A 17,228-nucleotide genomic window follows, 5' to 3' on the forward strand; every position below is an offset into this window, starting at 1 on the left:
AGAAGGGCAACAAGATTGGTGAGGAGAGTGAAGGGATTCTCTTACCAGGAGAGGCTTCAGTTCTGCAAATTGTAGCAGCTGGAGACTAGGCACCTGCTAGGTGATCTGATTGAGGTGGATAATACCTCGAATGGGTTGAGCACACTGAATTCTGATGGGATTCTTCCACTTGTTCAGATTGCGAACCTAAGGGGGCATAAATTGAAATTGAAAGACAGATGTAGAATAGATGTGTGGAAATTTCGCTTTACCCAGCAGGTGGTTAATTGCTGGAACAAGCTTCCATCTGTTGTTGTGGAAGTTGATAGGTTAAATAAATTTAAGGAGGAACTGGACAAACATTTAGAGGGGATTGTTTTGGAATTTTTTTTTTTTTGCTGAAGCTGCATAAGCTCATACACTTGCTTTCTTGCATCACATGCCACTTCTCCTACTATCAATTGTAAAAAACAGTTGGCAAACCATAAGATGGAAGCTTGTTTAGGAGACCTTTATGCCAAAACACGATCAAGCCTTTTATGTGTCAAGAGCAACTGCTTGTGTTTCACTGAACTTTTCCATTGAATTTGTCCATAAATGGGTAACATAAGCCAGAATATCACCGGTGGATCAACCCTGACAGAATCCATATTGACGATCATTGATCAGACGGAAGGTTTCTAGGTTGTTGAAGAGTTGGCGGTTAATTGATTTCTCCATTACTTTAGAGAGAGTAGAAGTAATTGCAATGGGACGATAATTTGATGGGAGGGATTTGCACCCTTTTTAGGAACTGGCTGGATATGAAATTTCCAAGCAGAAGGAAAAACACCTTTGGAATAAGAAAGTGAAAAAAGGCAGCAGAGAACAGGTTTTGAGAACAAGTGGAGAAATACCTGGACCTTTCTTAGCATCAAGATTCGTCAAAATCCTTTTGACGGAAGACCACAGGAGGCATTGAATGGAGAGTGTTGGAAATGGTGGGAGGTGTTTTACCAAGATCATTAATATAAGAGTTGGAAGAAAAAATGGGATGCTAGCAGGTCAGCTTTATCCTTGGCTGAAGTGACAACAGAACCATCTGGTTTTGACAGAGGTGGGATGAGAAAAGGGCAAAAGTTGCGGCCAGTAGCTTTGGCAAGAGACCAGAATGCTCGGCTACCATTAGGGCAAGAAGCAAGTTTTCTACTCTTAGCCTGTCCAAAATCTAATTTGGACTGAATAATAACTGCTTTACAATTGTTGTGATCTTTGGTGTAGGCAGAAAATGAATCTGAAGATTTGGAAACAAGTCAATTAAGATAGAGGACGAGATTTTAAAGTGGAGTGTGGAATAAAGAATTCCATTCCTACAAGAATAATTTCACTTACTCGATCTGAGCAAACATTGACATCAGAAGTTTTGAAACAGTAATTCTGACCAAGGAAAAAAATCTCACAGGTCATCCCATTTTGCATTACTTGTAATGCCAAACAATATGAGGTTGTGACTAGCCATGAAATAATGGCTCAATTGGAGAAGAGACAATCACCAAGTTGTGATCTGAGGTGTCTTAAAGGAGCAATCACTAGGACTGTGTAATTAGAAGAGTTGTTTGTGAGAAAAAGATCAAGCATGTTGGCTGCATGGTTAGGATTGTCCAGTATTCTTGTAGGTAAATGAACAATCTGTGCAAGGTCATTAGTAATTGGAAAAGCCTCAGCATAACCCCAGGGGGCTCACATCTGGTGAGTATGAGCTGGATATCATCATTCTTCTCTTTCTTTGTGATTCCCTTCTACTTCTCTCTCTCTCTCTCTCTCTCTCTCTCTCTCTCTCTCTCTCTCTCTCTCTCTCTCTCTCTCTCTCTCTCTCTCTCTCTGTAATTGGGATTTTTCTTTTTGGCTGGCACAGTATAAGCCTCAGGCTTCCTTATGCCATATAGCTAATCTCGACCAGCTGGGTCGGTGTGGATAGAAAATGGAAGCCAGCTGGAGTTGTGAACATTAAAATCACCAAGGAAAATTACCTCACTGTTAGGAAAGTTGGACTTGAGAAAGTCAACTTGCAAAGAGAGGAGCTCAAACAGCTCCAAGTGATTAGTGGAGTTGGGAGAACAGTAGAGACAACAGATGAATTTGACACAATGAGGTAGAGAGATTTTAAGCCAGAAAAGATCGGAATGAGGAGATTCCAAATTACCAAGTCTCTGACAGGAAATGTTGGAACCAACATATGCACAATTACCACCTTTGAGGCAAAAGGAATTATACTGCCAATAATTTGGGCAACTGAGATGAGCAGGGGTCAAATCAGCTGATAACTGAGATTCTGTCAGAAAAAGTACATGGGGTTTGGCAGACTGCAAGTAGAAATGGAAATTGTTGAGAATAGAATTGAGACCACATATTTGTGAAAAGAATTAGGTGTTTGGAAGGTTTAGATCTTTTCGCAGATAAGTAAGCTTACTCTATTAGTTTGACAATTCATGGTGTATTCGATAGTAAGAAAAGGTGGGGGGGGGCATGCTGTATGGAGTAATGAAAGTTTTGGATATGGCATACACATGGTAAGAATATACCCAGATCCTTGACTTAACGTGGCCTCGACAATGCCCCCCTGCATACACACTACTCAGACTCCCTCCAGTCGCTATCTGGCAGAGTAGAGGTATCAAGATTATACAGTAGCTGATCCGGAAGCCTTCTAAAGAGTTTTTTGAGGCGCCTCCATAGCCAGGTGGGAAGGAGCAGCAGTGTAGCACACGCTTCTTGATTAGACTGGGGTTCGAGCCCGTCACCACCAAATACGGAGGATGCGAAAAGGTCAGGTAATGATCACCACATATCCCGGAGCAATATGGCCTTAGTTGCTAATGCTCCTAAAAACCAAATAAACAAACAACAAACAATCTAAAGAGTTACCAATAGCTTCGGTCTGGTGTACTAACTAGCAGCCAGCCTGCAAATACCGTTTTAGAGCTGTACCCTCGAAATGTAAAGAAGATTGGATCTTGCCATGATGTTCATCATAACCTCAAAAGTCATCAGTCATACTGCATAATGGAAGAGATGGTGAAGGGTTGACCGGAACTTAGCTCTGGAGACTAAACATGGGTTCCACCACTTCAAGCCTCCAATAAGCAAAGTGGTGGTATTTCACCGGTTGATGAGAGTCATCTACCACCTAGTATTGCCTGGTAACACAGATTCCTCCATGTGGTGTGGGCACCATACCTCGACCCCTGCTTACATTGGTTCACATCTGGGTGGTCACCCACAGTGTGCATGTGCATGGAGGTTATACCCAGGGTTATTAACAGTCGCACCATCGTGAAGGTACAAGCAGAGGATTTGGCTGTCACAGACTGTCCAGACTTCACCAAAATTGGGTCCTCTTCACTTGAATGTCACCCGAATGACAGTTCCATCAGTGTTTTAGACTCCCAGGTAGCAAGTACAGCTTGTCTGGCATATCTGAGAGAATGTCTGTGACAACCTCAAGGATCAGATGCTTCCTTTCTTGAATCATGTGCCTCTACTAATGCTAATGCTAACTCAGTTAAAGTGACCTTGGAAATAACAAGAGCTTGGCAATTACACCACAAAAAAAAAAAAAAAAACTTCCATAGATTGAGGGTTTTTTTTTTTTTTTTTTTTTTAATTTTGGAATTGAATATCTCAGCTATAACATCAAACCTTCCTGTGAACTGTCTAGCAGTGAAAAACATTAATTTCATTCATTGTCCATTAGTGCTACATTTTAAATAGTAATCTATTGTACAGTGTACGGTAGTTTACTATTTGAATAGAGTACTCAGATACTCAAATAATGGAGTCACTGGTTAAAGCAGCACTGCAGGATCATCTAGACAAGACTGCAGTAATAGTTCAGGCACAGTGTGGGTTTTGTTAAGGGGAATTCTTGTTTGACAAATTTATTTGGATACTATGATGTGGTCATAAAGGAACTGGATGCAAAAAATAATTTTGATATGATATACTTGATTTCAGGAAATCTTTTGATACTGTTGCACATGGAAGACTACTGTACAAATTGGAGCAGTATGTCAATAGAGGCAAGTTACTGCTATATATAAATGGATGGTTCAGTGGGAGAAGGCAGAGTGTGGTAACCAATGGACACTGCTCTTTATGGACTAATGTTAGTGGAGTCCCCAGCGTTTGGTGTTGGGACCATTATTGTTTTGTATATTTATCAATGATTTTAATGAAGGTATATCAGGCTTAATGTCCAAGTTTGCAGTGATATGAAGGTACGTTAGTAGGTACGCTACTGCAACAGAATCTTGAACAGTTGGGCAGATGGGCTGAGAGGTGTCAGCTGAAGCCTTATTAACAAATGTAAAGTATTGCATATGGGTAGCAGTAACCTTCAGAGTAATGTACGAACTGTGTGGTACTACGCCCTGGATATTGGAGAGTGAAAAGCACCTGCGGGTAATTGTGCAGTCAGATATGAAGTTTTCTGAGCATTGCCGACAGGGTGCAAGAGTAGCCCATGTGGTCTTGTTAATGATACACAGGAACTTTTCTGGCAGGGATAAGGAGGTGATTGTCCCCTTGTATAAGGCAATGGTCAGACCTCATTTTAGGAAGGATGTAGAGCTGCTGGAACGAGTACAGAGAAGAGCAGTGAGATTGGTGAATGGAACAAAGGATTACTGTTACCAAGAAAGGCTTAAGTTCTGCAAATTGCATAAGGCCTTTGATTGTTTGAGCAAGCTCAATGCTGATATGATTCTTCCTCTTTCTCAGCTGAGGGGACATAAATTCAAATTGAGTAGAGACAATTGTAGAATAGATGTGTGGTGGAAATATGGGTTTAGCAACCAGGTGGTTGATAGTTGGAACAAACTTCCATCTGTTGTATTGGAGGTCGACAACTTAACTTAAATAAGTTCAAGGCAGAACTAGACAAGCATTTGGAGTCAATGGATAGGTGAAATGGGAAGGGGTTTTTTTTTTTTTTTTTTTTTGGCTGATGCTATATAAGCTTGCTTTCTTGCATCATATACCTCTACTAATGCTACCCTACAAAACTGAGATTGTCATCAACAAGCTTATGAGTATTGATTATGTAAAAAGTAGGCATGACTACTTTACAATTTCACTTAATTTTTTGAAATAACAAGGTAATGTAAGATTACCTTGTTAGCTGATTGGTAATGCCTCTTTGTTTTGGCAGCTTTCTAGGCATTATTGACAATTCACCTGCTCTTGAGTTCTTTTCTCATGCTATACACTGTCGTTTTTGAAAAGCTGATAAATTTGGCCATTAATTTAATGATTTTATGAATTTGCTTCTCAGGATACTGTTCCACCAATTTATGCTAAATATTCATTAGTTTTCTTCAGACTAAGTAGTTGTTTCCCAGGCATGTTTTTCTTGAGTAATAACAGGACACCATTACACTACTTTTTCTATTAAACTAAAAATAATCTCAGAATCAAGGTTATTGTGGCCTTCTTGATGACACTTACTGAGTTTAACTGTATTGTAGAGATTATTAATTCAAATTAATTCAAAGCTATGCATTTCCTATGATAGATGTATATCAAGATTTTAAAATACAGCTAGTTTTAAAAAAGCTGCTATTGTACAAAACAGAAGGACATAATATTAGTGTGAAAGCTATAATGAGAGCTGAGAAAAAAACAAAAATACTCATAATTGATTCATGTTATATGGAAGAAAAGATGTTTAATACTAAGAAAACTCAAGAAATTAAGAATTTCACATACTCACTTTTTATCTTCAGCTATTTTAATAATAATATTGGTCAACAAGCAATTTTTCATCAGAAAAAAATGTGGACTAGCTAGATCTTTGAATGTCAATTATCTCTGAACACTGATTTCAAATCTATTTTCGGTTTCCTTCAGCACTTCTAGTTTTTGTGACAAGACTACTTATCTGAACATAATGAGACTGGTTACATCCCTAATATAGTATAATATTTAAATTATAATTATGAATTAGATAAATATAAAATTGTTTATATTTATCTAATTCATAAATAAATAATATTCATATTTATGTTTTCATAAATACATAATATTCATATTTATGTTTTCATAAATATATAATATTCATATTTATGTAATTGTTTGAATATGTTTATATCCTTGTTATTTTATAATTTCAGGTGAGATCTGCAACACATCCATTGTCATGCCTTGAAAGTGTAAAAAGCACCCCAACAAATTTTGCTGTATGTGCTGCTCCTTCCTAATTAATCACAATGGCATACAATCACAATATTCAGAAAATTTAACAGTTATACTTTGGCTGTCCTCTAGGTGATCACATGAAGCTTTTTTTTTTTCCTTCTTTTTTATGAAAACCCCAAACACGAGAGATATTAGAACCTATAGTACTTAGTACTGTGCTTGGGTTGGAAGTTGAGAAGACGAAAGAATATATTTGTTGACATTAGACTTGAACTTCTGTAGACTGTAATTTTCAGGAAATATGTACGAAGGAAGGTTGTTCCAGAAAACAGCAGTTGAATAAATAAATGAGGAAGATGAAAAGTTGGTTCTGTGAGTTTGAAGTTGGACAGTAAATGGATGTTGGTTGGTGGCTGCATGCGGTCGGACTGTTTTTAAAGAGAGAGCAGGAATTATAGACGCCAATTCAGAAGAACAGTGCCCATGGAAGTATCTGTAGAAACGGCATGCATCAGAAACAGTACGTCTATGAGACAGCGAGTGGGGAGACTCTGTTAGAGATAAGTCATTAATTAGCTAATTGCCCTCTTCTGAATGAAATATAGAAGCCAGAGGGGTTTTGGGGGCACCACCTCCAAATGTGGGAACAATATTCCATAGTAGGGCAGATTTGCAATTTGTACAGAGTGAACAGCTGTTTGGAAGAAAAGTAACGCCGAGAGTGAAAGAGAAAACCAAGTTTTTTAGATGCAGAGGAAGCAATATTTGTAATGTGCTTGTGCCAAGAGAGATTAGAAGTCAGGGTAATCCCCAAAATAGATATCATTTTGCCTAGAAATCAGAGTACCACCAAAGATAAGCATAGGAGCAGAAGAATCCTTTTTGCGAGATATAAGACAAGACTGAATTTTAGAAGGATTGAAATCAACTAAGTTGTCTTTGACCCACTGGAGAATTACCTGGAGATTGGCATTTAAGGAACTGGTAGCAGATATTCGAGAAGTTGAAGCTGATTGAGCAGGGCAAGGTTTCTCAAATTGGAAAGTGGAATGCAATGTGCTATCATCGGCAAAACTATGGATAGCATTTCCAGTCAATGGAAGAAGGTCATTAATATACAAGAGGAAAAGAATGGGGGGGAAGTACTGAACCTTGGGGGACACCAACATTTGTGGAGAAGTTAGAAGACAGAGCCATCTACCATCACCCTCAGTGAGCGATCAGAGAGAAAACTGGATAACCAATTACAAAAAACAGTTGGTAAACCATAAGATGGAAGCTAGTTTAGAAGACCTTTATGCCAAGCACGATTGAAAATCTTTGAGATGTCAAGAGAAACTGCTTGTGTTTCATCGAACTTTTCCATTGAATTTGTCCGTAAATGGGTAACATAAGCCAGAATATCACCGGTGGATCTACACTGATGGAATCCATACTGGCGATCGTTGATCAGACGGAAGGTTTCTAGGTAGTTTAAGAGTTGGCAGTTAATTGATTTCTCCATTACTTTAGAAAGAGTCGCAGTAATTGCAATGGAACAACAATTGGATGGGAGAGATTTGTAACCCTTTTTGGGAACTGGCTGGATATGAGCAAATTTCCAAGCAGAAGGAAAAGGCTGCAAAGAACAGGAGTAAATTCAGGACCACAGATTTTGAGAACAAGTGGAGAAATACCATCAGGACCTGGAGCTTTCTTAGCATCAAGATTTGTCGGTATCGTTCTGACATCCTTTTGACAGAAGACCACAGGAGGCATTGAATGGAGCATGTTGGAAGAAAATTGGGATGCTAGCAGGTCAGCTTCATCCTTGGCTGAAGTGACAACAGAAGCATCTGATTTTGACAGAGGTGGGAGCAGAGATGGGCAGAAGTTGCGGCCAATAGCTTTGGCAAAAGAACAGAATGCTTGGCTGCCATTAGGGCAAAAGCAAGTTTTCTACTATTAGCCTATTCAAAATCTAGTTTGTTAATAACTGGTTAATAAATGCTTTACAATTATTGCGAGCTTTGGAGTAGGCAGAAAATTAAACTGAAGAATTGGAAACAAGCCAATTATGATATGCAACGTTCTTCTCTTGAAAATCCTTAGCACATTTAGTGGAAAACCAGGGTTTAGATAAAGGACGAGATTTTAAAGTGGAGTGTGGAATAAAGGATTCCATTCCTACAAGAATAATTTCACTGACACGATCTGAGCAGATGTTGACATCAGAAGTTTTGAAACAGTAAGCTTGGGCACCATGTTATTTGTATTGCTCGTTCGAATGGATTATGACTGGTTGAACAAAAGGAAAAAGTTGATGCAGTTTGCAATACCCGTGATGTAGAGGAACAGAAAACCACAGTAGCGATTGTTACTTTTATAATGTGAATGTAACTGGATTCTCAGTGTAGAATAAGCACAAGATTGTTTGTCTGAATATGGATTCAGTGATGAGACCAATCTCTCACAATGACAATATATCAATTCTGCTATCAATTATGCAGTGAAGGTGCAGTTGGCAAAAACTTGAACTTCAACTGATTATGAGTATGTGCCCGGTGAAGAGACTGCAGAGCCTGAGCTGTTTATTCAAGATGAGTTCAATGACCTCATTATATCTCTAAACCTCTCCAAAGATAAAGCTGAAGACTAAAGCAGAATTACTTAAGAAGAATGTCAAAATGTCTGACCATTGAAAAAGAAACCAAGTTTTGGTGACATTATTTACAATTAAACGGTCTACTCTTCTGCTGCCATCATAACCATTGCAATTTTTCGGAATTGTTGCAAGTATGCATTACATCTGATTTGTTATTTATTTGTTATTTGGTTTTTTTAGGAGCATTAGCAACTAAGGCCATATTGCTCCGTGATACGCAGTGGTCATTCCCTGACCTTTCTGCATCCTCCGTATTTGGTGGTGACGGGCTCGAACTGGTCTAATCAAGAAGCGCATGCCATGCACTGCTGCTCCTTCCCACCTGGCTACAGAGGCGCCCGCATTACATCCGAATGACACCTCTTCATCGACTAACAGAAAGTTTGAAAGCCATTCTCTTGCATAATGGTAACTTAAAGCCATCCATCCCTATAGCCCACTCTATTTACGTAAAGAAGACATACTGTAATATGAACACACTACTTGAAGCAATTCAATTACAACACTCATCAATGGAATATCTCTGGTGATCTCAGAGTTATTGATATGTTAATGAATGTGCAAGAAATGTTCACAAAATATTGCTGTTCCTTACGCCTGTGGGACAACCATTCCATCATGGAACATTACAGCAAATATGATGAGCCTCAATGAAGTGCATATGAGCCAGAAACAAGTAGTAATGAGAAAATATTCAGTGGATCCGGTATGCTCCAATAATGGATCCGTTGAAGATTTTCTTTCTATACTAAACTTGGCCTAATGAAGAGTTTTGTGGTTAAGATGAATTAAAGTGGATTTCATTACTTCAGTGAGAAATTTACAGAGATCACTTTGAAATTGAAAGACGGAATCTTTGTGGGTCTTAAATTAAAGAGCTTCTGCAGGATGAAAGCTTTGAAATATGCCTCAATGTATTAGAACTAAAAGCATGGCAGGCTTTAAAATGGCTTTGCGGAAACTATTTAGGTAATCCCAGGTCCCCTGTATGTTCTATGTCACAAGAAACTTCATTCCTTGCATTTAGGCTACTTTCTCAAAAATGTGTGGTTGGGGATGATAACATCAAGGCATTAGAAAGGTCAGTAGAAAATTGCCACCAAGGTTTCTTGAATGAAATGTATGGCCAATTTTTGGATTTTGTACTGTGACATTCTGGAGAAAATATACCAAAGTAAATCAATTGCACAACATTTTTAAATTGTGCATATCAATTTTACGGTAGTTTATTATTTTAACTGTGTTTTGGTGTCTTGGGTTTAAACTCTAAAAATGATAAAAATGTAATTGCAACCAGTCTCGTGTTTTGTAATGAAATCATCTTCATTAACTTGCTCGTGATATTATCAGCAGTTGTATTGCAAAAGCTACATGTGCTAGAAAAAAAATTGAGAATGTATTTGGAATCAGTATGCAAAACTGGCTTATAGTAAAGTCTATTTACATCTTTGATGAAAAAAAAAAAAAAAAAAAAAAAAAAAAGTTTCATTTTGTTACCCAGTGTAATTGTTACTGCAGTTGAATAATAGGATAAAGAAATACAGTTGATGTGGTACCTTAATTGATTGTACTGAAGTATTACATTAGAGAATGGAATCTAATTGTATCTTAATATTCTTAATATACTCGAAAAATAGTGAAAATTGATGATGAAGATTACTCATATTTCTTGGCAGTTTCATTTTTGCGAACGCTGTATTCTGGTGCAGTTATATTTTAAATTTAAAGTGCACACCTTTCCATTTATTTTTCCAATACCACTAAATTCTGTCTTAAAATTTACCTTACATGGGCAAAATATAGAAAGTAACTTCAACAAAATTTTAAGCAGTACTGTGCTTTTAACTGGAATAGTTCACTTTGCAGCAAACTATTGAAGAAACTGACACATTGTATTATGAAAGTAATATCAGTGAACAACAGATGTGTATATGCAGAAACATGTGAGAAAAAATTAAGATTATTGATGTCATTTAAAGTTTTAGTTACAGCAGAAGTTTCTATTTTACATGTATCACTTGTTATTACTATGAAATTTCTATATTTAACACATTTAAATCATTGGTACCTTAATAATATTTGTTGTAGCAAACTGAATGTTGTAGGCCATATTCATAATACACAACCTATAACATGGTAGTTAGGTTCCTACAAAATCTTGCGTAGTGTCAACTGTGTTATGTGGGACTAAGAACCAGTACATAAAGTGGGGGGGGGGGGGGTATGTTCCAAAAGCTAACAAAAATAACACCATTTTTTTATATAACTATCGTAAACTTAATTTTTATTAAAAATAGTAATAACGGAATGAATGGCTTACAAACTATGATACATATATTTCAGATAATGTACGTTCCTTTAATTTTCTTCCTTTTGACCGCTGCTAAGCATAATCAAACGAGAACAGTTTTCTCTGTTGCAGAATATCTTCTCCTTCTGCCTTCTGAACTTTCTTCTGTAGCATCTAGATTTTATGTATCTTTTGCTCTCTTTAAAAAATCAGTAATCTGGGTTTGTTTGCTTTTGCTTGATAGATCTTTTTAAATTTCATGGTATGGAGCTAAACATTTTTGAACTTTGTTGCTCCTTTCAGTCAAAGGATCTGCATTAAAAAAGTAAGATTCTAATTGCTAGGCTAAGTTTATGCCTTCCCACATGCTTTTTAGTGTAAAATTTGTAACTTCAGAATTTTCATCTGCACTATCATAGTCTGAATTGATTTGGTTTGTCTCCGATGCAATTTCCACCAAATCCGCTTTGCCAGCCTATTTTCCTACCAGTAATCCTTGAACATCTTCAGTAGTCATATCATCAAAACCTACCGACTTAGCAAGTTCTATCACACCGATTCCTTTTTCTGCTGGTTCGACTATATTTTCTGAATGAAGTGACTCTGGCCATACATACATTTTTCCAACACATTTAATGTTGACAGTTTTACTTCTTTGAGCAATAAAGCTATGATTGCGATACAGTCCACAATTGAAAAATGTTTCCATGCCTCCATCATCACTTCAATAGGTTCAGAATCAATTTTTTCCAAAATCCATTGTAATGATTTTCTGATGTAATGAGTTTTAAAGGTAGATATAATGCCTTGATCCTGTGACTGAATTAAAGAAGCTGTATTAGGTGATAGGAATATTACTTCAACGTTTGGATGGCCTGCGCATTATCCAGTAGTAATAAAACTTTGAAATCTAGATTTGTCCACTTAAAATAGTTTTCCACAGCTGGCACAAAAATATTTAGAAACCATTCTTTAAACAAATCGGCATTTACCCAAGCTTTTTTATTTTATTTTCAATATACCGGCAATGCATTTTTATTTACACCTTTTATTGCATGAGCATTAGAGGATGTATAAACTAGCATAGCTTTTATCACCTGATGCGTTACTGCACATAAGTAACATTTACGATATTGTTCTCTTTTTTTGAAATAAACATTTTGTTTGGCATTTTTTTCCACCAAAGATCTGTCTCGTTGGCATTGAAAACTTGATGTAGTATGTATCCATGCTCTTCAGTAATTTTTTGAAATTCCTCTGCATACTTTGGCAGCTTCATTATCAGTCGATACACTTTCCCCTTGAATTCTTATGTTTGTAATGAGAAGTGGTTTTTAAATCACTCAGACCAACCTTTACTGGCAACAAACTCTGGAATAACAGTAGATTCTCCATTTTCTTTTAAACAGTCTTAAATTTTTAGTGCCTTTTGTTTAATTACATTGTCATCTAATGTGATCCGTTCTTTACTGCTATCATCAGTCCAAATTCCGAGTGCTTTTTCCATTTTATAAATTATTGGGGATGCTCGGGGAAGACATGGAAATATTTGTGGAACTTTTCATTTCAGCAAATATTTCCGTGTCATATTTGCAGAAATGAAAGCTCCTGCAGCAAAAGCAGTTCTAATTTTCTGTTAATTTTTCTTTATGATCCGGATTGTTGCTTCATTTAAATTTGCAATGTATGATATCTTTTCTCCTTTTTTAAAATGATCTAAAGTTTGTATCTTTGATTCTAGAAAAATAAAAGTTTCTTTTGAGTGGTGCTCTTTTACTTTCTTTAGTCATAATTTAGGGCTGGAATTTAATTCACAACAAAGAAATTATTTCAGTATGGTTCTTAAGAACAAAGTTTAGAAATACATACTCGAAAAAATTTATAAACAGTCAAATAAAAACCAAAATAACCTTACAGAAACCGTAAAAGTCACGAACTGCAAGCTTTGAAGTCACAATTTTTTATGGTCTCAAACAAGCACAAGTTCAGTAGCACAGAAACAAAATAAAATACAGGGATTTCCCAATATTTTTGCATAATGACTAGCGAGTTAACAGCGGGGATTCACAAAAAAAGAACGTAACTTTAAAAAATTACATCCATAATAGAAGCTGGGTTTTACCACACAAAAGCTCAAAAATACTGCATTATGTGAGGTTTTCCACAATTCTCTAACTGTGTTAGAGCGAAACAGTGTTATATGAGTACCGTATTGTGCAAGGATTTGCAGCAATTTATCAATCATGTTAGAGCAAAACCGTGTTGTAGAAGTGCCGTGTTATACGGGGGTCGCCTGTAATTGACTTTCATTGTACAGTCAGTTTTGCTATAATGTGCATTTTTGCAACACAAAGTTGCTCCAACGCGACTGATATATTAGGGAACAATGCAAGTATAATGTGATTTTTGCATTGGCTCATGCGCAATTTCATCTGCGAGTAATGCCAAGTGAACAAAAAACTCAGTACCAAGCTGAACATAGCATCCTACACAGCAACACATACATACAAGTTTACGAAGCTTAAAAAATGTCAAATGTGTGAGAGCTATATTTCCCATTTACTGTAGTTTTATTGGTCAGAGACACACTGTTGTCATTTTTCTGTATTCACAAGATAACACATGATATTGTAGGCATATTGTGAGCTCCTGAAAATTCATGTTTTCAGCTCACATTTTTTTGTTCAAACAGAAATTTCGTGAAGCATGATATCATGAGCAGAGGAGTACATTTGTGGAGGTCACTACCATAAAACAATCTGCAGTTCCTGGTTTATTGGGCTTTTCTGTTAGTGCAATCTAATTATAAATGGATAGTAAACTTGACCTTGCTGCATTTGCGATAATACCAATCTGGAATTCTCTGAGTTTTTACATTATTATGGTGAAATATGTTTTCTCTTCCACGAAATCTTCAATCATATAAAAAACATAAAATAAATTTTCAGAATCTTCTCTTCATTCCTATTTTTTAAACTTCATAAACTTGTCTCACTTGTGCATCCCATGTTCGTCGTTAGTGATTGCTTATCATTTTTACTGTTAAAAATTTTACAATCCAAAAAAAAAAGAGAATGTCAGTGAACAGAAATATCAATCAAGCAAACTTCGTATCTTGTCAAAGTAAAGTGCTGTATTGACTGTAATATTTATTAGAAATTAAGATGTTTAAACACATGTTAGCAGTTTTATTGGGTTTCTAACTTTTTTTTTGGTGTTTTACATACCAGACTGTACATTTTTTTTTTTGAGTGCTCTGCCCCTATCCTTATTTTTCCCATAAGCCCTGTTATTTTTAATGTGCAAAATACCATAGTGCGGAGATTTTTAGGAACACGTTCCGCATTATAGCAGAACTAACTGTATCTTGCATGTGTTTTGAAATTGCTCACAGAAGTCAGATTTGGAAGTAAAATGATTTAAAAACAATTCATAGCAAGACATTGACAGAAAAGCAAATAATAAATTAAAACTTGTATTAATATGGTTAGCTTTAAATCTGAGTTTGTGGTTTCTTATAAATTCAGTTTGCTTGAACAGTTACAGAATATTTGTGATGAAGTTGATTTTTCCACGTGTTTACCCTTTTTTTTTTTTTTTTTTTTTTTTCTTCCAAAAGTAAATGTTTTAAGAAACCTAAGCACAAAGTGGTTAGATCTGTAGTTGTTTTACTGTATGTAATATTATATAAAGTAATATTACATAAAATGACATTTTCCATTTTTTTTTTTTTTTTTTTTTTCCCCATTTATTTGTACACACAATTATTACATACATATATATATATATATATATATATACAATATTTACAAAAAGAGATATATATATAATATATATATATATATATATATACAATTTTATATACATTAACATTCTCGTTACACATATATAAGACATTATACCTCCTGGTGCACTTCATACGTGTATCCCAGAGTCAAGGGTGGCTCCTAGGCAAAAGACCATCTCCACCTAGTTCATCTGTTTTGGCGTAGAACCTCAACAAATCTAGCCTAAAAACTTGCGAGGTATTTTACCACCGCCAATATAAGACATAAAATGACAAGGGGATATTTAGCATATTATTAGAACTTGCATCCATTTGATTCTCATGCTGATGAGGCTATCTGGATGCACAGCTTTTTTGGGAGCCGCTAAGTGGAACTTTTTTCATCGCTTAAAAATAATTTTTTTTTTTTTTGTAACTTTTGATTTTAATTAGTGCTGTACTTATTTGTGATTCTCTTGTTAAGTTGGTGAATTTGTTCATTACTTGGTCTTTGTAATTGCTTAAGAATCCAAATAAATTTCTGCCATTATGTTGTATTGATAAGAATTATCTGAACGTTGATTTTGCTGAATTATCTGAACGTTGAACGAGGCAGTGTATCGATAATAATATTCAAATTCTGTTGCCATTTTGTAGTATTGATATAGGCATAGAGGTTTTTTCTTTGTAGTTTTGTAACAGAACAATTAGTAACAGAGGAGCCCTATAAATTATAAATTTATAGCAATAAAAATGTCTGAATTATCATGTAATATGCACACTATAGTGTGTATTTGTCACATAGTATACAGCGTAACCTAAAGGAGGATAGTTTGTACTGTCCTCCTTTAGACAATACAATGACATCCTTCACACCAGAGATCCTTGAAACCACAGGAAGCAGCTATAGTTGGTGACTTGATTGTCAGGGAAACAGGAATTATATTTTGCAAAGAGGAAACATGAAATAAGGCTGGGTATGCTTGCCAGGGCTAAAGTAGATGACGTTGTAGAGCATCTGTCATATTTTAAAGGCACAAAAAGTGATATTGTTGTACACTTTTGGTACTAATAACTTTAAGGGTAGAAGGTCTGGGTAATTAATTCAAAGGTACAGAGTAATGTTGAGAATAAGTCACAAGTTAGGATTGAAATTGAAAGTTCTTCAATCCTGCACAGACACGATAGGAGGGAATACACGATGTGAGAGCCTTGTCAATCAATGCAGTCCTGGAGAGACTAGACACGGTTCATGGGGTAGAATTTTTTACAGCATGGTCTGTGTTTGTTAATAGGAGAGACTGCTTCTACAGGGATGGGATATGCTTAAATAGAAAGGGTGCAAGAATATTTGCTGATGCTATCGAGGCAGTGTTAGGTGTGTCGGAAAACTGCTAGCTTGAGGGGGGGATACAAAGACTAATAATTTAACAGTAGCCGCAGGCAGAGGTGACAGTGATTCTTGCACAACTTCTATTGGAATAAGTAGCGATCTGGGGAGAGAGGTGTTGGGGGTTTCAGGGACGGATGGCAGTCATCGTAAAGGTGAGTATATGGGATGTGTTAGGGTAACTAAGAATAGGAATAAGTGCATGTATGCTTCCATGTATACCAATGCTAGAAGTATAGTAAATAAATTTGATGAATTTGAAGTGTTGGTCAAGACATCAAAGGCGGATATTGTTGGGATAGCAGAGACGTGGTGTCACCCAGATATAAGGAATGCAGAACTGGAATTTGGAGAGTACAATGTGTACAGAAAGGATAGGAAGGGAGGAGGTGTTAGGCTGTTAATTAAGAAAAACATAAAATCGAAAGAAGTGCACCCAGTTGATATAGATGAACAGTGCACTGTTGAGTCAGTTTGGTGTGACATAAGCACTGCGAAAGCAAAAATAAGAGTAGGAGTGTGTTATAGCCTAATGACTCGAATGAGTACAATGAACAATTACAAAGAAATAGAGTGGGCTAGTAAATCAGAATGTCTTATAATGGGCGATTTTAACTTCCCAGATATTAACTGGAACTTGTGGGTTGGTCACTCACACACTGGTCAGACTTTTGTGGATTTATTAGATGATTGTTTTCTGCAGCAGCATGTTCAAGAGGCAACCAGAAAGAGTAATACTCTTGATCTGGTTATCAGCAGTGATCATTTGTGTATTAAGAATTTGCAGATAAAGGAACCACTAGGTGGCAGTGATCACAGTGTGCTGATGTGGGATTTACTTAAAGATTTAATTACCATCAGGGGTAAAGGAAAGGGTTTTTGCTAAAGGTGAGTACAATGGTCTCAGACAGTTTTTAAATTCTGTACAGTGGGATCAACTGACAATGTTACCAACAGTAAATTCTAAGTGGGAAGCATTCAAGGA

At 36.3% G+C, this 17,228-nt stretch overlaps 1 protein-coding gene across 1 annotated transcript in view; it reads left to right on the plus strand.

Annotated features, from left to right (window-relative positions):
- The window catches only part of HSPC300 (hematopoietic stem/progenitor cell protein 300), a 90,102-nt gene that overhangs the window by 55,402 nt on the left and 17,472 nt on the right, over positions 1-17,228 (plus strand). The window contains exon 3 of the mRNA XM_090374768.1: positions 6,129-6,194. Within this exon, the coding sequence (XP_090230894.1) occupies positions 6,129-6,194 (66 nt within the window). The remainder of the gene's footprint in view (positions 1-6,128; positions 6,195-17,228) is intronic.

This window comes from Mastigoproctus giganteus, chromosome 1 (assembly GCF_048544385.1).
Source record: "Mastigoproctus giganteus isolate SK-2022 chromosome 1, ASM4854438v1, whole genome shotgun sequence".
NCBI lineage: Eukaryota > Metazoa > Arthropoda > Arachnida > Uropygi > Thelyphonidae > Mastigoproctus > Mastigoproctus giganteus.